The sequence below is a fragment of the Periplaneta americana genome, chromosome 2 (genome assembly GCF_040183065.1).
Source record: "Periplaneta americana isolate PAMFEO1 chromosome 2, P.americana_PAMFEO1_priV1, whole genome shotgun sequence".
Lineage (NCBI taxonomy): Eukaryota > Metazoa > Arthropoda > Insecta > Blattodea > Blattidae > Periplaneta > Periplaneta americana.
The window spans coordinates 33,838,504-33,864,256 of NC_091118.1; the positions used below are offsets into that span (position 1 = coordinate 33,838,504).

General features: G+C 34.4%; 1 protein-coding gene across 1 annotated transcript in view; it reads right to left on the reverse strand.

Moving 5' to 3' along the window:
* Nucleotides 1–25,753, reverse strand: part of LOC138692026 (uncharacterized) — a 41,869-nt gene that overhangs the window by 2,796 nt on the left and 13,320 nt on the right. Inside the window, exons 4-6 of the mRNA XM_069814834.1 lie at nucleotides 6,329–6,459; nucleotides 3,876–4,028; nucleotides 1,043–1,189 (exon numbers count right to left, since the gene is read on the reverse strand). Coding sequence (XP_069670935.1) covers nucleotides 1,043–1,189; nucleotides 3,876–4,028; nucleotides 6,329–6,459 — 431 coding nt within the window. The remainder of the gene's footprint in view (nucleotides 1–1,042; nucleotides 1,190–3,875; nucleotides 4,029–6,328; nucleotides 6,460–25,753) is intronic.

Here is a 25,753-nt window from a genome sequence, read left to right on the forward strand (position 1 = left end):
AACAGTAACAAATATAAATGATACTCGGGAGGAAATTAAACACAGAATAAATATGGGAAATGCCTGTTATTATTCGGTTGAGAAGCTTTATCATCCAGTCTGCTGTCAAAAAATCTGAAAGTTAGAATTTATAAAACAGTTATATTACTGGTTGTTCTTTATAGTTGTGAAACTTGGACTTTCACTTTGAGAGAGGAACATAGGTTAAGGGTGTTTGAGAATAAGGTTCTTAGGAAAATATTTGGGGGTAAGAGAGATGGAGTTACAGGAGAATGGAGAAAGTTACACAACACAGAACTGCACGCACCTGACATAATTAGGAACATTAAATCCAGACGTTTGAGATGGGCAGGGCATGTAGCACGTATGGGCGAATCCAGAAATGCATATAGAGTGTTAGTTGGGAGGTCGGAGGGAAAAAGACCTTTAGGGAGGCCGAGACGTAGATGGGAAGATAATATTAAAATGGATTTGAGGGAGGTGTGATATGATGATAGAGACTGGATTAATCTTGCTCAGGATAGGGACCAATGGCGGGCTTATGTGAGGGCGGCAATGAATCTCCGGGTTCCTTAAAAGCCAGTAAGTAAGTAAGTAAGTAAGTAAGCGGGATTCCAATAGAAAACGTTCAACTAAGAAATAAAAGTTTAAATGTTTGGATGATGTCTCTAACGATCTTATAATAGAAAAGCCTGGAATGCTTTATCTGAGAAAGCTAATACAAACTATGTTATACGGTAATACTAGTGAATGATGATGATGATGATGATGATGATGATGACGACGATTTTAACAGCAAGCAGAGTTGAAAATGTCAGGCACGTATTCAAGGGAGGCTTTCAGGGTGACCACACACTCACAAGACCATTGAAAACTGTTGAGTGGCTTGTAAGGTAAATAACATTTCATATTATGAAATTTAAAATAGTACTGGTTGTCTTTCACTTTTTGGAAGACCCACGTATTTTATTTTGGACATCCTCTAAAAAAACTTCCTGGATGTGTCTGGAGAGAGAATACTTCAAAGTAACAGCCAACTTACCTTATTATTAGCTGTTGTCATGCTTGTTAGTATGTTGTCAATATCTTGTAAACGTTGCTGTAATTTCCTCTCTTCATGTCTTGAAATTGTCTTTTTTTCATCACACAGATCCAAGTCCTCAACTGTTTTTCTTTTCGAATTAAAAACCTGCATAAATTGAAAACGATAAAATCTCGAAATTATTTTAATAATTTAATTATAATCGTAAATTGGATTTGAGGGAGGTGGAATATGATGGTAGAGACTGGATTAATCTTGCTCAGGATAGGGACCAATGACGGGCTTATGTGAAGGCGGCAATGAACCTCCGGGTTCCATAAAATCCATTTGTAAGTAAGTAAATATTATTATAATTGTAACACTGCTCTGAAAGACAATATATAATCCATTTTGAATCTTGCATACACTACTTTTAACACTTGAATATAAGTAATAGATTAACTAGTGGACTTGAGTTTTTGACCGAAACAGCTGTAAGCCGCACAGACTTACATAATTAACAAGAGTAAGTCCACTAGTTAATCAATTACAATATATAACTATATTCCTAAATGTTAAAAGTGTGTAATCAAGATTGCATTTAGTTCTAAAATGCTGTGGAATGCCCCACAGTCTTACTGCAAATCACATTCACTGTAAAAGCCTAAAAGCGTATATAACGTAAATTAAATTCATTGTAATTGTAAGTAGGTAGAAAAAAATAAATGTTATTCATAACGACAAAAATCTTTTGAATAATTTTAACATTTCGACCCTCCTCCTATAGCATACAATCACTGTATAGGTATTCATACAGTGTGGAAATTTCGCCACTTTTTCTGTCAGACAGACATGCTTAAGCATAAGCTAGCAATCCAAGTGGAAAATAACTAACACTACTGAGAAAATCAGCTGTTTATATGTTATGATAATGATACAGAAATGAAAGATTTATTAGAAGAATGAGTGTTTCGAAGGGACTGTATTATTCAAGCTTTAAATTGCAGCAACAACAAAGGACAAAACCCAGAAATGCATTTTTTCGCTCTCTCCAAAGATCCAAAAAAGATAAGATCCATGCATATTTTATGTGTAGGCCTACTGACTTATGCTTGGCATGTATTTTTAACGTGGTTAAGTTTTTTATTTTTATTTCGTTTAGTTGTTAAGTTAAATTCTGCTGTAATGATTTCAGATGTAAAAAGTGAACATGGCGAGAAAAGTTGCTAATACAAAATATAAAATATTTGAATGCAAATTGCCATCCATGCATGGAACACTTCCAAAACAACCAATTTATGAATTTCAGTAAGAAATTATTAATTAAAACTGCTATAACCAAGCAAGAAGGTTCAAATGGTAACGTTTGAGATTAGGATTCAGGAGGTCCCAGGTTCGAACTCCTAGTCGAACCCATGATTAAGTATTTTTATGGATTCCTCAGCCACTAAGCCAAATATTGGATTTGAAATTTACATGCCATGACTTATCATCAATATCATACATATTAAAACAAAATCCAAATTACTCGTAGTTATAGTGCCGTCGCTCTAATTTCCGGCAGCCAATCGAGTTGCAGGTCGGCTACATTTAAACGTGTGCATCTTGTGATTCACTGATGAAGACGTTATTAATTTCTTAAGGCTCGATAAATACTTAATATAATCGCCCGCCATTTTGGCTCTTTCGTTGGCGTTCGCAGAAAGCACACGAAGACGTTATTTGCTGAATTACAGTGTGCTTGATTTATTATCATAGGAGCTACGACATGTTAACGTTTAACGGTGTGGCAAATAGATTCCTCGTATGGTAGCTCGGCAACGAAAGAACAAAAATGGCGAACGATACTACCTATCTAGAGTTTATAGAGCCTCCACTTCCTAAGACATAAGCAAAGAGGAGGAGTCACGCCAGGAATAACAGCGTCGCGACTATAGGTACATGAACATAAGCGATTTGTAACACACGACAATAGAAACAGAATGTCAACAATGCTCAACGGGCTACTGTTATACCCAAAGATTCTACACACACGATATGACATTGATGTTAAAGCTTGTATAAATCAATGTTTATAAAAAGAACTAAACTGCTGTACCGATAGTATTCTTGGAAGTCTCGTATATTCACAAGGCTTTTATGAGTTCTTAAGAATCCTAAACTTTTTTTGTCTAAAGTTTCGAAGCTCTCAGATGGTGTTAAAAAGTGTGAATTACAGATTTTGTCAATTATCAATAATATCACAGTATGGGTATTTACCTGTTTTTTGATGATTGTTGAAATTGAATTTACTTTATAATAATAATAATAATAATAATAATAATAATAATAATAATAATAATAATAATAATAATAATAATATTTCTATTCTACTGATGTATAATGTTTCATTTTAATAACATTAGCGATATTAACCTTCCAACGAATCATTTTGAGTCATTAAACTTGTAATAATAGGGCCTGCAGTACATTTAATTATAGGTTAAGCGATATTTAAAATTAGTGCAAGTTCTAAAATAAAATTCTATGCTTTTCATATTGTTGTTTTATTTGAATTTAAGATGTCAGACATGCAATAATGTGCGTTTTATGTAATATTGCATATTTTGTGATGTGTTTATTTTTCCAAGTTAATAGATATGGTGAGCATATAGTTACAGTCATTACCCACCAGTCACGCTGGAGATGCTCAGCTAACATGATGTCATAACCTTATTAACACAAAGTTTCTTGTTTGAATACTTACACTATGATACAATCCAAGGTAGCATCGGTCCCAACCAACTCTATCTAAACTTTAATGTAATAATTAATAAGATCATATTACTACTTTTTGTAGTATCTGGGGGTTTACCTCGAGTCTAGAATCAATATCTGCTAGACATGTTGGATCAATCCTATATGGATTTACAGGATCCTTTTCTTCATCCAGGTTGGCTAACAGATCTCTGAGCTGCTCCTTTTCGTCGTCTGTTACTGAAAGAATCCCCATTCCATCAGCTGCCAACTACAAGAGAAATCAATTTGAGTTTTATGGCAATTTGTTCACGAGCAAAAATTAGTTGTTGATAACAAAATAATAGAACAAGTGACATTTTGTATATTTAGGAGGTTATATTTCTTTGTATAACTATCAAAAAGACATAAATAAAATATATATTCAAATATAATCAATTAAATGGTATCTTGAAAAGGAACTTTGGAAAACAAATGCGAAAAGAGGTCCAAATCCGATTTCACAACATAATATCAAAACCAGCTCTGTTATATGGCAGTGAATGTTGGACACGGCAAAAGGAAATAAATATAAATAAGGCTATGCATCACAAATGAGATTTCTACGATCACTGACAGGAGTTACCTTCCGGGACCGCATTAGGAGCGAAGACATAAGAAATCAGTGGGAAGTTGAGGAGATGACCGCACACGTCCAACATTATCAACGTAAATGGAGAAACCACCTTCTTAGGATGCCTGAACATCGTTTACCAAAGAGACTTTTGTATTATCATCCACGAGCATGAAGAGAATTAGGCAGACCTCACTGACGTTGGACGGACCAATTCCATTTGTAGTTCACAGACGGGAAACAACCCAAAACTGTGTATTGGCAGAAGAAGAAGAAGAAGTTCACGAAATATTTGCAACAATTGGGAAAAACAACATTAGCCAAATGTAACGACAATCGGAAACTGCTGTACGAACAAACCTATTGTTATTAATTTGTTGGTTGTCATGCAGAGAGTGATTTAAATAAATTCATTGCTGTGAATAAAATCATTTTTTAGGTTGCTAAGAACGATAAAACAAAGACCAGTTTAGATACCAGTCATGAATAAAATAAATTACATACACAGCTCTTTATCTACTCTTCAGTTTACATTATAGGTTTGAGTTGTTAATCTTTTACAGGTAGTGAGTGGTGTTTAAGGATGTTACATGCCAGGTATTATTATTGTTGTTCTTACTTCAAGAAGAGCCCACGAGTATCCACAGAGGACTAAATTTAAAATTAAATAGAAGATGAATGCACACCAAGGAGACAGTGGTGGCCCATGTTAGGAAACTGAAATTAATGTGGTATGGACATTAAATACACATGAAGATAGGTATCGAAAAGAAAGTTTAAATTGAGGCAATTGAGAAAGAGGAAGGCCACGAAAAATTTGGATGGAGGACATAATGCAAAATATGCAGAACTGACTGAAGAAGAGACATTCGATAGAAATAAATAATGGTCGAATGTGGGAAAGAATCAAGATGTCTTGTGAAGCCTGCAGATAGATAGCTAAATAGATGATGATAATGATGGTGGTGATGATGATGATGACGACGATGATAATAATAATAATAATAATAATAATAATAATAATAATACTTACTGGCTTTTAAGGAACCCGGAGGTTCATTGCCGCCCTCACATAAGCCCGCCATTGGTCCCTATCCTGAGCAAGATTAATCCATTCTCTATCATCATATCCCACCTCCCTCAAATCCATTTTAATATTGTCTTCCCATCTACGTCTCGGCCTCCCTAAAGGTCTTTTTTCCCTCCGGCCTCCCAACTAACACTCTATTTGCATTTCTGGATTCACCCATACGTGCTACATGCCCTGCCCATCTCAAACGTCTGGATTTAATGTTCCTAATTATGTTAGGTGAAGAATACAATGCGTGCAGTTCTGTGTTGTGTAACTTTCTCCATTCTCCTGTAACTTCATCCCTCTTAGCCCCAAATATTTTCCTAAGCACCTTATTCTCAAACACCCTTAATCTCTGTTCCTCTCTCAAAGTGAGAGTCCAAGTTTCACAACCATAAAGAACCGGTAATATAACTGTTTTATAAATTCTAACTTTCAGATTTTTCGACAGCAGACTGGATGATAAAAGTTTCTCAACCAAATAATAATAAGCATTTCCCATATTTATTCTGTGTTTAATTTCCTCCCCAGTATCATTTATATTTGTTACTGTTGCTCCCAGATATTTGAACTTCTCCACCTCTTCAAAAGATAAATTTCCAATTTTGATATTTCCATTTCGTACAATATTCTCGTCACGAGACATAATCATATACTTTTCTTTTCGGGATTTACTTCCAAACCTATCTCTTTACTTGCTTCCAGTAAAATTTCCGTGTTTTCCCTAATCGTTTGTGGATTTTCATCTAACATATTCACGTCATCCGCATAGACAAGCAGCATAATAATAATAATAATAATAATAATAATAATAATAATAATAATAATAATTAGTTTTCATATTTTAAGAGAAATAGTACTTAATAAAAAGATGTATATAGTCTACCTTGATATTCTTATCTAAGAAGTGAGCCTTCTTTTTCTTCTTCTCGGATCTTTTGGTCTCAGTTTTATCTTCGCTGTCAGTCAAATGATTTTCTTCCTCGCCAAAACTTACTGTAACTTCGGGGTTACAAACTGGACAAAGACAAAATATACCACACTGTTTAAATTTACAAATTCTTTACACATACAAAGTCCAAATTAAAGTTTAGAACAAAACTGAAGAATACTGAAGGATGCATGAACAATGAAGTCATCAAATGGAATAAGGAATGATTCAAGGTTTATGGAAACAGTGTTTGACTACATACAAAGGCTACCCAGAAACTAACTTCCGTTCTCATGTGCAGCACAAAGTTTAGTCAGTAACGTTGTAATTTTTTCGTGCGACTTAGTATGCAACAGCTGTTGTCAAATGAAGATCGTGTCATCTTCAGTTACAGTGACCATTCAAAATGTGTGCCAACTGTGAGGCACAGTCAATAATGAGATTTCTCCTAGAAAAAAAACTTTAAAGCAGTGGAAATCCATTATCAACTCAGTGAGACTCCACTGACTTTTTGGACAGAAAAGGAGTACGGCTGGAGGATTTCATGGAATGAGGTAATACAATCAATGCAGAAGTGTATTGCCAGACATAAAAGAAGTTAAGGAGGACAACTGACCTGGTATGGTTCAAACCACAGGTGCCACATTTCTATGACAAGGATATCCTAAAACTTGTGAAATGCTATGACAATGTTTTATTTTGGCTGGAGACTATGTTGAAAAATAGGTAAACACAGTAGGTTCAAGTTGTGTATAATACAAATTCTGCAACTGCATGAATTTTTTTTTTTAATGAAATAATGATCTAAACCAGGCCTGCACAAGGTTTGCGCTCTCCGAGCTGACTCACAGCTCATGAGCGGAATGCAGATATTAGCTGCGCTCTGTATAAGGGTGGACTGGAAGAAGGGGAGATCTCGTACAAAATGTACACAAAAGGAAGTACTATTACGAGTGTTTATGAAATGAATTCCCGTTCATTGTTTGCAAAACTATCTTGGACTATTATTAATTAATAAATAAATATTTATTTTAAAGAAATAATAGAAATTCTATAGCTACTTAAATGTACAATATCATTTTGTTATATTTTTATTTATCAGTACATGAAAAAGAGGTCTTATGCTGTTGGCAGCTGAAAGGAACAGTAGCCTACTGATCGTAATGAAACATCAGTTACATATGTTCGATATCTGCCTTTATTAAAGTTGATTATAGAAAGCAGTTGCTCACAAATATAAATGTTGAGCCAAACATAGCAATCATTTTCACAGCCAGTCTGTGTAGTCGTGGATATTATTGCTAATGTTTAGTCTTGTAAAACTCAACCAGGCTAGTAATATTATTCAAACGAACTTTAGCCCTTAGGTCACATTGAAGATCAATAAGTTCGAGCTGTAAATCGTTAAATGTTATGTTCTGTCTTTTAGATTCCTCCATACTGTACTGTAGCAGTAGGTAAGCAACGTGAAACATTTACTGAGAATAGGCCTACACACTGCAATCCACTAGATAATTGAGTGGTCATTTCCCTCTCCTCTACCTATAGCAAGTCTATGTCATTCTGACGTATCTTCCTCTCCGTTTCGGCGAGCAGTATACACCGCTCTCCCGCTCCGAAGGAGCACGCGTGCTCGTTGAGCGCAGTTTGTGCAGGTATGATCTAAAGGAAGTAACTTTCTGGATAGCCTTCATAATATAATCTTGTGCAAAAGAGAGATAATAGTTTCAAATGCTTATTTATTGATATATTGCACATACATCACTGGTTCTGTTCCAACATTCAGAGTTGGACCTCATGGTCCTTGTGTAAATCCCCGTGGCTGGCTCTTTTAACAATTTGTAAAAATTCATTATTGATTTAATGTTTTACATGAAAATATAAAATTTCATCCTAGAAAGTAGATGTTTTGATCTAGGCACTGGATAATTTATTTTTTCTTCAATTTAGTGGAAATTTCTAATCTTCACCTATATAACAAACTGATACCAATAATTGTATGACACTAGAACTAAATACTTGCCACAATTCTATTTAAATATTAAATAATTCACTACGTCACGAATTCCTGCAGTAGCTTATCTCACTTTAGGATTGCTTACATGTATGTAACTTCGAGATGAAAGAATTTAGTGGCATTCTTATTTCAACAATATAAGGGGGCAAAAATCAGATACACAGCTTTTATCTTAATACATATTTGGTTTTCTGTATAATATGGAGCTTTAAGCTGCACAAAATTAACTCTTAGACAATACAAAACTAATATTAATGTAACGTGTAATTTATAATAAAGCTGTGGAGTAGGTGTTGTGAGGTCGAAGTTTGAAGCAATTTGGGTGGAGTCAGTAAAAACATATCCACTCTGACTAGATAATTATAAAATTTAAAAAACATATAGTTTTATCACTATTGTTACCATGTAAACAATCAGTGACATCACACATAGGGACATTCTATGACAGACTAGTAAGGGAAAATAATGCTTTTTAACTTTTTCAGAACTTAAGAACAAATTTCTGCCACAGTTTACAACAAGTCTATAAATGAATATAAGTTGTAGGTCTGTAAAGTAGCCAGATGATCGAAGTGTGGTAATAAAATATCTTACAGTACATACCTAGAAAAAATATGGCGCACCAAAGACACGTCTTTATCATTTATTGTAAATATAAATTGTTTAGACACAGTTTAAAATCCAAAACAATATTTTATAAGATATTTATGCAATTTTATATATCTATATTTATTTTACCAATGGCTGGTACTTGACTTTTCCATAATTTATCTGAATGTTGCCTCTAGGAGAAACATGCTGTATTTTTGCCGCAATGTCACCCTTGGTGCAACTTGGAAGATAGTCTACTATGCACCAAAATGTTTATGATTCATTAAGCAATAGTGGAATGCTTGTATGGGATACGGGAGTACCCCGAGAAAACCTACCACCTAACACAGTATTTGTTCCCAAATATTCCACTTTGACGCACCAAAATTTGAAACTGTGTTACTGGTGTGGAAAACCAACGCTCTAGCCATTCAGTTAACAGTGTGCAGCAATTTTATATTGAGAATTAATAAAATTACTTTAATTGAAAGAATTCTGAGACACTGGTAGAAATCAAGCAATAATAATAATAATAATAATAATAATAATAATAATAATAATAATAATAATAATAATAATAATAATATAGGCAGAATTAGAAAAGCAGATAGTTCGTTGGTGCTGTACCGGTACTAGAAAGAAAAGCTGTAAATTCTATACCGGTATAAAAATTAAATTTAAGTAACAGTATGTTTTTATTTGTTTCCTATGCCTTGTTCCAGTGACTTGAGTTAATTTCTGATATTTCTTCTGAGAAGAATAATATACCTGTAAAGCCGTTTTTTTAATTTAATTTTTTTTTTTGTTCCTGAATTTTAATAATTTGTGCTGCAAGAGGAATTTGAAGTCCACTTTCCATGGGAACTTAATTAAATTAATTTGTTTTCGTCTGTGTATTTCAATTCAAAGAACCAAGTAAACACATGTTCGAGAAAAATAATTACAACTCTAAAATTCCAGCTTCTCTATCTGACATTTTTATTTTTATGTAATCGAATCCTTCTATGATTACACTTCAAGAATAGTCAGTGGGGCTAATCTTGAGACGGAAAAGTGTAAGTTCTAATACAAAATTTACCTCCAACAAAAATGACAAAAATGCATGCTTAGAATAGCACCAAATTTTTTTATCGAGGATTATACATTTTACCATATTCATACATTAACTTTAATTTTTATGAAAGATTTGGAGTCAGATTTGAAACAGAGTTTGAGTTTTTGTGTACCAACTCCACAGCCTTAGTTTCTCTTAACAGAGTTAAATAATAGACAATTTGCATCTAAAATGCACTAATATTTAACATATTTTAAAATGCTACATAACCTTACCACTACACTACAACATGCAATTTATAATGGGCATTTCTACTGCATGCTTCAATTAATTGCTACAAAAGTTGCTACTGTTCGCTACAACGGCAATTGACACTATCCTTTGTATTATAAAAGAAGACATATGGCAGCTGTCAATGCAACGGAAGAAAGGCGCAGTGCATGGCATAATTGCTATGGAAATGCAAACAATTGTTACCATATCTAAGTTGCATAAAATGTAAATTTGGAAGTACAGTCTGTTCATTTTTATGAATGCAGAATACGGGACCTCATTAGGATAATGATGTTAGAGAACAAATATATAGTTATTTAATACAGGTCGGAAATATTAAATTAGTTAACAAATAATGCTAATTTTTAAGAGCAGGTTCTTAAAAAATATTAAGTATGTTGTTGGCAAGTGATGATGTTTATAATAATTAGAGACAACCTGCATCTAAAAACACAGACTCACAAACTTCATGTGTCTTCTTCCATAAATGGAGGATTAAGTTTTAGTGATAAATTACTTGTTTTACTTCTGCTATTGTCATAATTAGGCTTCAGATTTCTATGAAATATCATTCCATGTTTAAATTAACGTATTTTGAACAATTTTTCATTGTTACATAAATGCATATTTTGGTATCTGTAATATTAAAACTTACCAATTCTGAACAGTTTGAAATATGTACTTTCGTAATAATTTAGGGATTTCTTTTTCCGCATAGCTAAGTGTTAAGTAATACTGAAAACCAACTGTTTGGAATTTTAGTTATTCAGACAGTTTTGTAAGCCATTCTATAAATGAAACTCTTACATAACAAAATGGCTAACAACTGACGGTTTTCCCATGTTTGTGAAGATTTTTCGTGAATTTGCTCATGAATGTGCAAAAGAAAGGGAGATATGAAAGTATCCTTTGTGACATTTTCACTATAGGTTTTAGAATAAAGATGTAAAACACAACAATGGTAGGTAATTAATAAAGCCGAATTAAAAATTAATAGGTCGTATATTCTTAATTTCATGACCATATTCATAATTAAATCATACTCATACATTTTTATTATTATTTCTTAGATCACAGAAATCTGGGCTCTAGTCATAACAAATAATCAACTATTAAGTAAAACAATTAACTATCATTAAACCTTCTGCAAACGAAGTTACAGGGTTTAGCGACATTTTCAAATGAAATGAAGACAGAATGTGTTTCTAAAAGTAAAGCTTATAAAAATGTAGATATTCTACTAGTTTTCCAACAATGCATTATAAAATTTATGTTGCAAAACTATAAATGTTTTATGCATCTATATTTCATTGTACCTTATAAATCCATTAGTACCATTATTTTATTACTGCAGGAGTTCTACTGTTAATAAATAAGGGATCTACTAATGTTTACTTGTAGCAGTATTTTCCTATAAAAAGTTTTACAAAACTGTATAACCAGTATTTGATTAGATCTTCACATAACAAACGTCTTTTGTTTTCAGATCTATAACAATATCGTGCCTTCAAGATGGCGACCATAAATATGCAGAAAATAATTAATAAATTATTGACTTTTTAAAAGCTCCATTCATTAAATGTAATTATTAACCTTGCAAGTAATCAATAAATATATTATGAGCAACATTATTCTGAATAAGATTAAGAGTGCGGAAGTTCATGCATTAAATATTTCTGTTAAATGTGTACTGGCATGTCTATGAAAAGTTAATTTATCTGTATCGAATGCAGACAATCATGTTGCTTAATGTTAAGTTTGGGTTCCATATCACCACAAATAAGACTCTTCCATAATCAGGATTTACACCCGGGACAAGTCATTGTAACAGAAATGCTGTCTCCCACAATGCACCTGTGATACAGTCTAAAGTTGAAGGGTGTTTGTTGTAAGTTGCATACATGAAGTTCAGCTCAGTCTATTGTGAACTACTCATTTGTACATAATGTAATGCAAGTTATTGTATTTTTTCTATTTGTTTAAGAATTATGTATAGTATACTGCAGTAAGTTTTTGTAGTTTACATATATGGATCATATGATAAATGAAAAAGAATAGAATAGATCTAATCTTCATCTTACGATATTTGGTGACGTATACACGTCCGTTGATGTGACATATTAATGAATTTAAATACTATTATAGTCACAATCATGCCATGGTATGAAAGAAAAATTTCACAACCTCGAGCGGGAATCGAACCTGCGACCGAGGTTGTGAAATTTTTCTTTCATACCATGGTATGATTGTGACTATAATAGTATTTAAATTCATGAATAGAATAGATCATTTGAGAACAACATAAATTTGAAATTAAGATACTGTTTGCATTCTGAAGGTGGCCTCCAATGTCCTGTTTTTAAGTCACAATTCATTTCTGAGGAATATGGAATGGAAATTTCAGTTGATAAGACTAAAGTAATGGGTTTCATCAGAAAAAAATTATGTCTGCAGCAAAATTTGCCTTTATAACAGACCTGTAGAGCATGTCTCATGTTTTAAATACTTAGATTATCATTTAAGCTATGAACAAGTGAAAAATATTTTTACAATGAATGCTATTAATAACAGTTTCAAACCTTCCATTGTCCAAAAACATACGAGAATCAAAGCTTATAAAACATCAACAAAATACCTTCTCATATATGAAAGTGAAGCTTGGACCATACGTAACTGTGACGGGCACTGAGTCACTGTGAGTGAAATGAAATTTTTTAAAAGCACTACGGGTTATGCTAATTTAGACAAGAAGAAAAACAAAGATATTTTGAAAGAATTAAAAATTATACATCTTCATTACACAACTTTTAACACTGTATCACTTCGGAATATGTATGATAAGAACTTTCTTGTGTTAAATTTTAACGTACCTTGTTAACATGTTTCGATCTATTTTGGGTCATCTTCAGAACTGGTCGTTGTTGGTCTTGGCGCCTCTTGTTTCCTGTGAGGGTGCGTTCGTAGTGTAGAGTCAAGTTCGTAGTGTATGTGTTTTGAAATTGAGTTGTGTGTTGAGAATATCGTTGAGGTGTGTTTTCGTGTGTCTGTATATTTCATATTGTTCTAGTGTGTTGAGTTTCTGGCTTTTTGGTTGGATGTGCAGTATTTCTATGTCTGTGTTGATGTCTCTGTATGTGTGGTTAGCATTTGTGATGTGTTCTGCATATGTAGAGGTGTTTTGTAATTTTGTTATGGCTGTGATGTGTTCTTTGTAACGTGTTTGAAATGATCTGCCTGTCTGTCTTCTGTAGAAGTTGTTGCAGGTGTTACAAAAACAAACAAATACAACCACACAGGCGTATACAAACTCAAATGTAACACCTGCAACAACTTCTACATAGAACAGCCAGGCAGATCATTTCAAACACGTTACAAAGAACACATCACAGCCTTAACAAAATTACAAAACACCTCCACATATGCAGAACACATCACAAATGCCAACCACACCTACAGAGACAACACAGACATGGAAATACTGCACTTCCAACCAAAAAGCCAGAAACTCAACACACTAGAACAATATGAAATATACAGACACACGAAAACACACCTCAATGATATTCTCAACACACAACTCAATTTCAAAACACATACACTCTTTGACTCTACACTACGAACACACCCTCACAGGAAACAAGAGGCGCCAAGACCAACAACGACCAGTTCTGAAGATGACCCAAAATAGGTCGAAACATATTAATAAGGTACGTTAAAATTTAACACAATTAAAAGTTGTTCCAACTTTAGAGAAATTTCAAAATTATAGACAGAAATAGAGATCTGATGTACTCAGAATGCAAGAATATCTTCTCAAATAATAAACTACCATCTTTTAGGAAAAAGATCTTTGGGCTGCTTGCTAAAATGATGGAGTGAGACCATAACAGGCCATTAGGCCTAACACATAATAAATGTATTTAATGCATAAACTTTCGCAATCTAATAATAGTGAAGGCTAAATTATACTACTTGAGGGTAACAAACCACTGTATGTGAGCTTGCACTCACCTTATAAGGAGAAGCAGAACTGAAATAAAACAGAATTCGAAGTATGTCAAACAGTGTGCATTCATTATGCTCGAGAAAGATATGTGTAAACTCACTGAGTGAAGTAATGCACCAAACAGATATAAATGGTAGATTCATGGATATTACCATACATAAAATGTGGATTGAATTTAGCAGAGAATGTCCATAAATTGTATTACTATACATTCACGAAGATATAAATTAGAGGTGGGAAAAAAATAACTGAACAATTTCCTCGGAACAGTTCCAGAAAAAAACAGTTGACTCCAACACTCTGTTCCGAAATAGCAGTTATGAACTGGTAGAAAAATGATATGGAAAGCCAGATTCCACCTCAAATGTGTTCTTACTTCTTGAACAAACATGGTTGTTCCTGCCAGTGTTTTCTCCTTGGCAGTGTTGTCAAACTTACAATTCTAAATCCACGTAAGTAGCAACAAAATTCCACTAAATTACGTACATTGCTGGAAAAAAAAATTGCAACATCCTCAAGGACTGTATTATTCAGCACCGGGGCTTAATAGTATAGTAGTATAGTATTTATTAGCTGTCGTTATAGCAAAAGCTAATGACATTGTCAAATTATACGTGTGAAATTATCGTGCAAAAATTAAAATTATTCTATTACAACACTAAACATAAAACAAAAGATCACAAATACTCCTTAGAGTTTACAATTGAGAGTCAAGATTATCAAAAATATATGCTAATATCTAGATCAAAATTGTAACACACTGATCACAAATATTATTTGATTTGTTTCGTTTATATACAATAAAACAAGAATTAACTTAACAATTTATGAGAATTTCCTAATATATTACAAAATAATAATAAAATTCAAAGAAAGAAACCTAAAAAATGTCTACAGCTTGATTTTCTAATTCAAAATATTCTTGCACAGAATAGATGTAATATGTACAGACTGAGGCGTTTTAGTGTTAGTGATTCATATACAGCAGTCATCGGAGAAAAGAGATGCTCAGAAGGCCTGTCTGTAAGCCCTCTGTTGGGGGACTGCTGACAGTCACTGTGGTGCAATGAGAGGTGAATGGTTGTTGCAACATTCACTCTAGGGCACACATGGGCATCGTGCCTCACTTGAGAATTAGTGCCTCACTGACCTTCACAGAACTTATCGCTCTGAGTGACATCATCTTCACAGTCTCTGTTCCTTCCTCACGTAGCTCCTAGGCATGGGCAGGTTCTATATCAGTTTCATAAGCAATACCAGTGGTGGCATAATGGCATTATCAAAGCAGTGTGTACGCGTTAGAAAACGATTTTCATGAGAAATGGGAGGAAGAGCTTTTTTGCTGTTTAGAAGGGGAGAACATACGATGTATGTTATGCTCGAAAATCCTATTAGGCATTAATACATTTAATATACAACGACATTACTCCTTATGTCATAAAAAAACATGCTGAATTAGAAGGTAAGACAAATTAAATGTTATTTTTTCGTACTATTCCGAAGAAAATTTATGATCTTAACACTTGCATAGTATACTAAATACGACATTATACCTTAAACACGCTGCATTAAAAGGTACGAGGAATTAAATGTTGTTTGTACATATTATTTCCAAAAGAAATTTATAAAAAAATATATCAAATGTGCGTAGAAAACGAAATATGATTTTCTGAAATTATTTTACGTCGAGAACGTGCAAATCTATTAAGTAATCTTGATAAATGCCAGAATATTCAAGAAAATAAATGTAGACAACGTGATAGAATATTATTGGCTAGTTACGCAATTTCTCGCCTGTGATTTAAATCAATTCAATAAAGGAGAAATAGTAAAGAGGTTTATGATTAATGCTGCCGAATTAATTTGCCAAATTGAATAAAGTTTTCGAGTCTCTCACGTTAACCAAGCGCTTTCCTAATAATTCGCCATTGACCGCCTTAGCAATTACGATAAGATGACGCAGGTCACAGCAGTTTATATTTCCCATCCTACTCTGCAGTCTCCTCTCCTAGTAAACAAACTATTTCAAATCGAGTGCCTCACATAACCAAAAATTGTGCCCATGTATGCTCTAGGGTATAGCATTCCCCGCCGATGTCTACGCGCTCCTGTTGAACAACTACAGCTATTTGAATGGAGTTGCATTGTAGGTCTGTGAGAAGCTGGATGGACCTATCGACGGATTGCTGCATATGTTGGGCACAATGTATCGGTGGTGTGTCGTTGCTTTCAGCAGTGGTCTGTGGAACATTCCCACAGCTGTAAACCCGCTTCTGGATGGCAGTGTAGTACAGACGCACATCAAGATCAAAACATTGTATGAGTAGCATCCAGGGAAGAGATCCGGGCACATGTAGCACTTGGAGTGTCACCACGGATCATTGGGAACCGCCTGCTTGCAGCAGGACTACCATCACGTGTGTCTCTGGCCAGGCTACTGCTTAACACCAGGGCTGGGCGTCGGGAGCGGAACCAGTCTCTAAACGGGGACGCTTAATATTTATTCGTCACTGAATCAACGCTGCGCGGTGTTCGGTGGGGAAGAAAGGGGATGAAGAAAAATCATATGACTCCCCGTGAGAGAGTAGAATCCGCTCTTGTTGCCCAGCCCTGGCTTACACCATGACATTGTCAAGCACGGCTTCTCTGGTGTGAGAGGGTCGACTGGAGAGTGGAATGGCGCTCTGTTGTCTTCAGCGATGAAAGTAGGTTCTGTCAGTAGGTGAGTGATGGCATGTACGTGTACGGCGTAGACCTGGTGAACATCGTCATCCAGAGTGCATTTACCCACGACACACTGGCCCCACTCCTGGCTTCATGGTGTGGAGGGTCATCAGTTACAATTTGCGGTCGCTTTTGATATTTGTGCAGGAAAGAGAAAACAGTGTCCACTATATTGAGGAGGTTGTTGATGCAGTGATGCTGCCATTACTTTTTCAGCAGGAAAATACACGTCCACAAACGGCTGCTGCAACGCAATATGCTCTTCGTGGTGTACAACTGCCCTGGCCTGCAAAATCTCTCGCCAATTGAACACGTATGGGACATGATGAAAACATCTTACTCCAGTGATGTCAAAGCAAGCGCATTTTTCTGACCTTGACGTCGTGCGCGGACATTAAGCGCTAGATATGCTAGAAGGAATAAGCAGCCTGTTGGATTAAGAAAACAGTGGTGCACAAACTTCAAACGGAACGTGAAATTTTATGTCGTTATTTTTATATGGCTTCTTTCTGTTTGTTATTTTCTATATTGTCCGTAAAACAAAAGTACTAACACGTATTTCTTAGCCTAATATTGCAGTTGTGTTTTAAACGTTAATAACATAATAAAGAGTAAAGAAGGAATATTCTCACAGATTCCATAATAACTACAACTATACTGTACTAGGTGAATTAAACACATCATTCATAAAGAAAATGTTATCCCAAAGAAAGACACTGAATATGACATAAGTTGAAATTGATATTGATGGTATCTTTAGCCTTATAAAAGTAATCAAAACAATATTATAGTACAAAGCAAAGTTGTCTAGGTATATGTTTTAACTGTAACTAATATTACATAATAAAACTCTTATCGCATTATGCTTTAGGTGATATTGGTGCGCAACTTTCTGTTATCAGAATATTAAATTATCTCGAAATCTGCTGAAGCTATAGAGCTGACGTTTTACCAACACATAGGCACATATCTTTTGTTTGTGATGTAACAGTATTTGCTTTGTTAATTCATTTCCTTACAGACATTTTCCATGCGAATATTTTCAAACATTTTAATACACTATCTTCAGTAATACGTATTTACGATATATTAGATTAACGAAAACATTGTGTTAGTACCTGTAAGGCTACTAAACAAATTTTTCTGAAAATTTCACTTTTCTGTAAAAGAGTTGAGAAAATATTCCTTTTGAATAAAAAAGCAAACTTGTGAAAAATGAACATTAAAATTAAAACTTACATTCTTATAATGCACTTCTCAGACAAATCTAAAAATTAACATGGATACAGTTTTAATAAGTTCTCTTCCCTTTATCCACTGAATCAGTGCTGGTCATCCCTGTATATAGCTTGACCAAGCGGCATAGACTGCCTCACTCGTCTGTCTCTTTCTTTTCTGCTGTAAAGCGCTCAGGCTCTCCTTGGCTCTAAAGCGCGCGCTTCCTCCTATGGGCATCATTTGACATCACTGACTTACTCGGTCTCCATGGCCAGCTAAAACTATTGCCGAATTGCAACAAGACATGCAAGATGCTTGGGACACTCTATCGCAGGATGCCATTCGGCATCTGTATGATCGTTTGCATGTGAGAATACAAGCCTGCACTGCCACCAGAGAGATACACTGTATATTGATGTGACAGTTGGAACACCTCATACTCTGACATGTGTGTTTCAATCGTTCTGGGTTTGTTATCATATAATGCTACAATGATATACTACTAGTCATGTTAATCTTCAATAAATTGAACCGGTCCTTGAGGGTGTTGCAATTTTTTATTCCCAGCAGTGTATATATCATACTGATAGCACATGAATCAGATACCATCATTCATTCTTTGTTTATGGAGTTCGTCTCCACTTCTAGGTCCTCTGCTACTGCAAAATTTTGTGAAATCTTACATCAAATCCTATTAAATTCAACACTATAAACTACGCAAAATTAGGATTTTATTACCTTTTTAAAGTGTAAAGGATGGTTAGAAAAGGTTATATCACATTATTGGTTATATATTTGGTACTTAATACTAGTGTATAAATTCGTCCACTTTATTTCAAAATTTTTCTTTTAGAATTAATCTATCAAGAATCAAATTAAATTTTCTAAATCTTGAGACCAATATTTTCTTTAAAATAATATAAATAATATACAGTAAAATATTAATTCTTCTTGAGGTTCTCTTTAACACTTGTTGTGAAAATACAAAACTTCATAAAAAAAAAATTTAAAACTTTTAAAAGTATTATATTTTATGGTTAGTAAAATATTTCTTACACCAAAATGAACCTGTAATACTACGAGACCAATATTTTTGCACTCGAATCATATATACAGTTCACTCACAACAATATGTTACGCTATATAATTTCCTAGAACTTCTTCTCAGACAACTTTACCTTATCCTAGATAAAAATCTGTAGCAAATACTTTACACATCATTTATTACAGATTCGAAATATGTAAAATTATTTGTTGTTGTTTTGCAATCCACGAACTTGCCAAGTACATGTATTACAGTTTGTTAATATTAGTATCAATTAATGTTATTATGAAAGACTGCATGTTTCGTTTACTTTCTTAATTTCTCATGCTTAAACTAAATCTTGTAGATACCAAATTCCTTCATTACTATTTATCTGATATGCTGTAGTCAGTGATTACAACCTATTCCACTATTCATTACTCTTTCAATCATTCATAATTCATACGTTTATTTCGTTTAACTCACAAGTTCGATTTTTTAGTCACTTTATTAAAGGCATTCTGTACCGAACTATGTTCACCACTTTTTAAAAAATCTTCCAGTTTCGTGCTTTACAACACTGACAGATCTAAATAAATTATCCATTTCCAGTGGCACAAACAATACAAATTGCTGACAAGTAATTCCAATTTTGACTGCTGACATCTTGACAACTACACACAACAGGAGCTTAATAAATAAATAAATTTAGCTTCCCTTACGAAAAAGTTGCCAGATTTGACAAAGCATATTACATATAATTTGGAAACACACCTAAAAGGTAAAATGATATACATTTGAATGGTTAGGGAATCGACTATACAGAATGTCAGAAAAATTTACACCAATTAATAGCAATCGGTTAAGATAACTTGAAATTTCCATTATCACTCCCATACAAATGATATCTCAATATCTGAACCGATCCTTTGAGGGCACCAATGGCTATTTCCATCACAATGCTGCGTGTTAGCCCCAGGTTTTTACATTTGTTGGCAAAGAAGGAGGGTATGGTACCACGTGCTCCCACCATCAGACCTATTACATCAATGTGTGACAGGCTATATTTATCTTTATAGAACGAGATTGTTGGTTCATAGATCCGTTTCTTTTCACTCTCCACCTCATGCGGTTGATCTGCATGTGTCTCAAATCTGATGGTGGGATCGAGAATGTATGCCGAGTTGTTCTTAATGGCAATGATATCAATTCGCCGAACACTTCCTTGTGTGGCTAGACCCTGCACCTCTTGATGGACTGTAAACACTACTTCCTTCAATGCCTCGGCCAGCATAGAACGGACAGCATGGTGACGGATGTTGCGAAGGGCCTCACCATAGGGGCAGAAGCATTTCTGGCACGGGATAAATTTACAAATTTGAGCATATATTGATATTTTTGTACAGTATACCACTATATCCAAGAGTTAGGTAAGTGGTTCTGTACATTTGTATTCAGTGCGAGAGTACAGTTGAAATCAAGGCCTTTGCTTTTACTTGAATCAAAGTGAGATCAAGTATAAAATTTGAGGGGGGGGAGGGGAAATTCATATTTTTTTATCCAAATAATTATTTCGAATTTTCTGCGTAATTTGGTACATAATTTATCGAAAAATTCTAATCGTAAGTGCGCCTAATTATGTAATAAGTTTGTTTAGTGTCAAACCACTATTTTTTTTCATTCTGCACTAGTGCATAAAAATGTAAATATCTCTGAAACTACTTCGTAAAAGGTTGAAATTTGGCGTGTTTTGTAGCTGATTGTTTCATAAATTGGCAGCATTGTTAGAGACTGTAGTGGCTGACTTTGTTGTGAATTTTCAGTATGTGTTTTTGAAATGTAAACTTTTCTAATGTTTATTTTGTCGCTCATTTGTATCTTCTTCTCAGAAACTAAGACAGCTAAAAGTTTGACATTTTTACAGTTTAATTTAGTGTTGTATTAATTGCTGAGTTCTAGTTTCACATCATTCAGAAATAAAACTTTGTTGTGCATTAATATTAATGTAACTTCATTTTTCTTAAAAAGTAGTCGGCCACAAAGAAAATCCTAACTTACCATTTTAAAAAAAGTTCACTTCTTACACAAGTGTTCAGCACTGGTAAGAAAATAAAGAATCAGGAATAAAATTTTCATAGCAATATCTATAATACTTTCTGAGATAAAATTACTCAAAATGGTTAGTTTAACTTTGTTAATGTAGGACCTCTGATTTCACCTTAAATGAAATGGTACAGCTTTTGACAAGAAAACTGGTCACTGCTCAGAGGCTAAGTCCCACCTCAGAATAGCTCGGGAATCATCGTGTGTGCTGTGTTTACATGCATGCGTTTTACATACAGAGATTCGAAGCCCATCCTTGTAATGAGCAGAAAAAGTTCTATCACTAAGCCATAAAGGCTTCGTAGGGAATATATCATTTCGTGTCACACAAATATGTCACTGCTGTGACTTGATTTCATCCTCTATACTTAATTTTTGTCGTTTTGATAGTGAATCGTGTGTTAATCCAAATGACAGACAAATTTACACTATAAAAGGGCGAGCATTTTCCGTCCAAAGGATGTACAATTCATGAATTCAATCATATTAGTACTACTATTTTAAATACCGTTTTAGTGTATGAGATCAGTTGTTATTGTTATTATTATCATTATCATAACCTACAAATTATCTAGAATAATCTCTAACAGCTTCGTCACAATCACCCAATAGCAATGTAGAATGTGTATTCATGCAGAAAAGGAAACCACTCCCACTTCTCTGTGAGAGTTTATTATCTGGGATGAAGTGTAAGTGTCGAAATAAACAAGCAGTTCATAGTCAAACTGTTATTTCGGAACTGTTACTCGGAACCTGGTATTTCAGGTGAACTTGAACATATGGAACAGTTCCAAAAAAAAAAAAAAAAAAAGAAAAAGAACATTTCCCATCTCTAGTATAAATGCACTCCAGTAATGGGCGAATGTTAAGAATACTAAGTAACTATCTTCCTTCCTTTCATTAAAAATTTTCCCAACTGTTACATGTACTACAACATCAAATGCATTAATTTCAATATAACAGATCAGTAAATACATACACTTAAAAACCGCCATATTTGTTTTGGGTAAATGGCAGCTCTACACATAACGGTCAAAGTTAAATGCATGATTCTGATCATCACAATGACAGATTTGTCAGCGATCACAAAGAAGCAACATGCATTCCATTGGACAAGGTCACAAAACAATGTCCAAATTTATGATTATTCAAGTCATTACACTTCGGAAGACGTTTAATAACCAGTGAAGGGATTTTCCAAGCACTTCACAAAGAAAAAAAAAACAGTGCTAATAACTGATGTTATAATTCACGTCTATTGAAACAAAATTATTATATAAACAATAAGTTTTCAGCTGCCCCATTAATATTCACAGTAGTTTTCAGTCATCTTATGAAACTCGAACAATTCTTCAGCTTCATATCACCTTCAATGATCATGTGATTACCACGTTAAGATCCTAGAGTAATGGGTTAAATCCAGCTGATGGAAATGGATTTTGATTCCTTGGCTGGGGGTTTCGTATCTTCGATTAACAGCATATAAAATACCACTGTTCCTGAATCAGTCATATCTCGCTCAATTAAGAATGCAAATCTTTTAAATACCATTCTCGCATATTATACATAAACAGGAGGTAAAGAATTACACCTTATGGAAATCCCTGCCTCACAAAAAGTATGCATTCAACACTTTCAGACATGCAGAGTTCAGGAAATCTTAGCTGACAATATTGGAGGCACTGGAAACCAGTCAAATCTTCACCTCAAAATACTGCCTTGCTACTTCGAGTAGATCATTTCTTGCTGCTCTATTTTGAATTGTTCAGTCTTTTCCACAGTTTTAAAACATATTACTTGTATGCACTTACAGAAACTTCCAGCTGACTTATTATTCGTGCAGTAACATTAATTGCTCTTTTAAGTATTTTTTTATAGATATGTTAAAGTTTTATCTCTCTACACACACACACGTTTCAGTTGTTTTCTTACATGTACAGATATGTTCGACTACACTGCTAATCAAAAGTTTGATTAATTATTTGTGCCTTTTATACTCATCTGTCTCCAGAACACCATCCTCAACAAACATGGTAAAAAAAACATGTAATTTACTTTGCACTTAAAATCAACAAAAGTAGAAACCTTTTTGACGGCAATTAACAAGATAAAATATATACCTTCTCATACCGCCAGTTTCTTGGCATACACACAAGATTTAAGCGATGTATACATTACACCTGGCTGACACACTCAGAGTAGCAATTGTAAAATGAAATGCTACTCCTGTACTAAAGTTATCCTAAGTTCCTCAAGCATCATAGGTGGCTCGTGTCCCCCAATAAATTGACTGAGTCATTATTCTATTAAGTTGAAGTCTGGGGAACAGACCGGCCACACCAAGTGCTGGATATCCTTTGTTTTTTCAGGTGTCCATCCACTAGATGTGGATGTGTAGTGTCGTCCACAAGAATTGAGGTCTCCTGGCATCCCTAAACAGTCTACATGTTGAAGGATGACATTTAGGTATAGTAGGTTATTTTACAATGCTTTATCATCTTACGTTATTTAGCGTCTGAATGAGATGAAGGTAATAATGCCGGTGAAATGAGTCCGGGGTCAAACACCGAAAGTTACCCAGTATTTGCTCACACTGGGTTGAGGGAAAAGCACGGAAAAAACCTCAACCAGGTAACTTGCCCCAACTGGGAATCGAACCTGGGCCACCTGGTTTCGCGGCCAGATGCACTAACCATTACTCAACAGATGTGGTATATCTGGGCTGTTACTGGTCCCCATTTGAACATATGGAGGAGTGTATGGGAGCAAAACATACCACTCCACATTGAGACACACTGTTCAAGGATGATGGAGAGGTTGTACCTACTTTCAGTGAGAAATCACTTCGGAAATTAAACTTTCTTTTTGTTCAACGGCAAGGCCTGCAATTTGCTGCTATTTGTACTGATCACAGATGTCACTAGTGCCAACAAGTGTAGACCACTTAGTTCGTCAGAGTCTATCCAAAGTGCATCGCAGGAGGTGAATCTCTATTACACTCGTAATAAATGATAATGGAGAGTTTTTGGTATGTCACAGGGGAACTGGAGTGCCCGGAGAAAACCCCTGTGTTGCCTGGACCATGGGCATGCCAAACACAAGTTACAAATTCAGGGTAGAGTGGGTTTTGAACCCAGGCTCCTGGCTTGTAAGTTCAGTGCTGTATACAAATTAAATTTTGACGTCTGCCACCTCCTGCGACTTATCAGAAAATTGGGATAATATTTGTCCAATGTGGGATTTAAACTGCTAAACGACTACTAGACACACTTGTGCTAAGTATGTCAGCTTGCTGCAAAGCATGAATCACTTTCGTATCATTACATAGGGTATTAAATCTTTTCGCCTCCTAGGAAACTAACAGTATGGGAAGGATGTATCTTGCTAATTAATTAGCCCGATAGAGGTACAAATTAAAAGTAAAGTTCATTTTAACATGCTTGTCGGGGTATATTACTAAGGAGCGGATTCCTATGTAATTAAATATTCTTTTTGCGTGTGATAAAACACAAATACATAATTAGAAATGTTTATTGTTGCTGAAAATGATTTCATTCCACGCTTTGTTTGTGAAACACAACAGATAAGAGCTCGGGTATGAACATTATTTAATTTAAACAAATCTCTCGCCTCTCGTTCATGTTTATCAAGTAAGGCAATATATCTTCTTGTGATTCCCTGTTATCGGGATTCATCAATCGATATCCTTCAAGATATACTGAAAGATGGTTATTTAAAAAACGATTTGGCTTTCCTATTAGCAAATTTAAGCTTTTTTGTGTGACACCATAAAAAAAACTCGAAACATCCAAAAACCTGTTGTCTGAAACAGGGAGGTGCGTTCCGTGGAAATTAAACTAGACTCTCTACCAGGTTCAGAAGCACAATTACTAGCACTCAAGTGTGGTTGGTGAGTACCTAGTAACATTTTTTTTTCAAGCTAAGTAAGGTATTTTTGTCATATTTAAAATAAATATTTTTGTTATTTTTAGCAAATATTTTCGTACTTTCTAGCACATAAAAAATAAATATATTTAAATTTTTTAGCACATAAAAATCCGCTCCCTATATATTACTGATATGGAACATTTTGATTGCAGGCAGATGGGTAGAAGAGAAGCAAAGTATCTTGAAATGATCCTTAATTCTTTAACACCAGTGTACTTCTCTTATATTTACAATGATTGCCTTCCATATGTATGACAATAATCAGTTTTCTTCATATGTACACTTCTTCAACTTTCTCTCCATACACATATAACAAAGATGTAATGGTTTCAATTATTGTATGGATACATAATATCAATAATGAATGTCCTTTCTGATCAGTACCTGATACACGTTAACTGCTGTCACCACTACTTTTATAC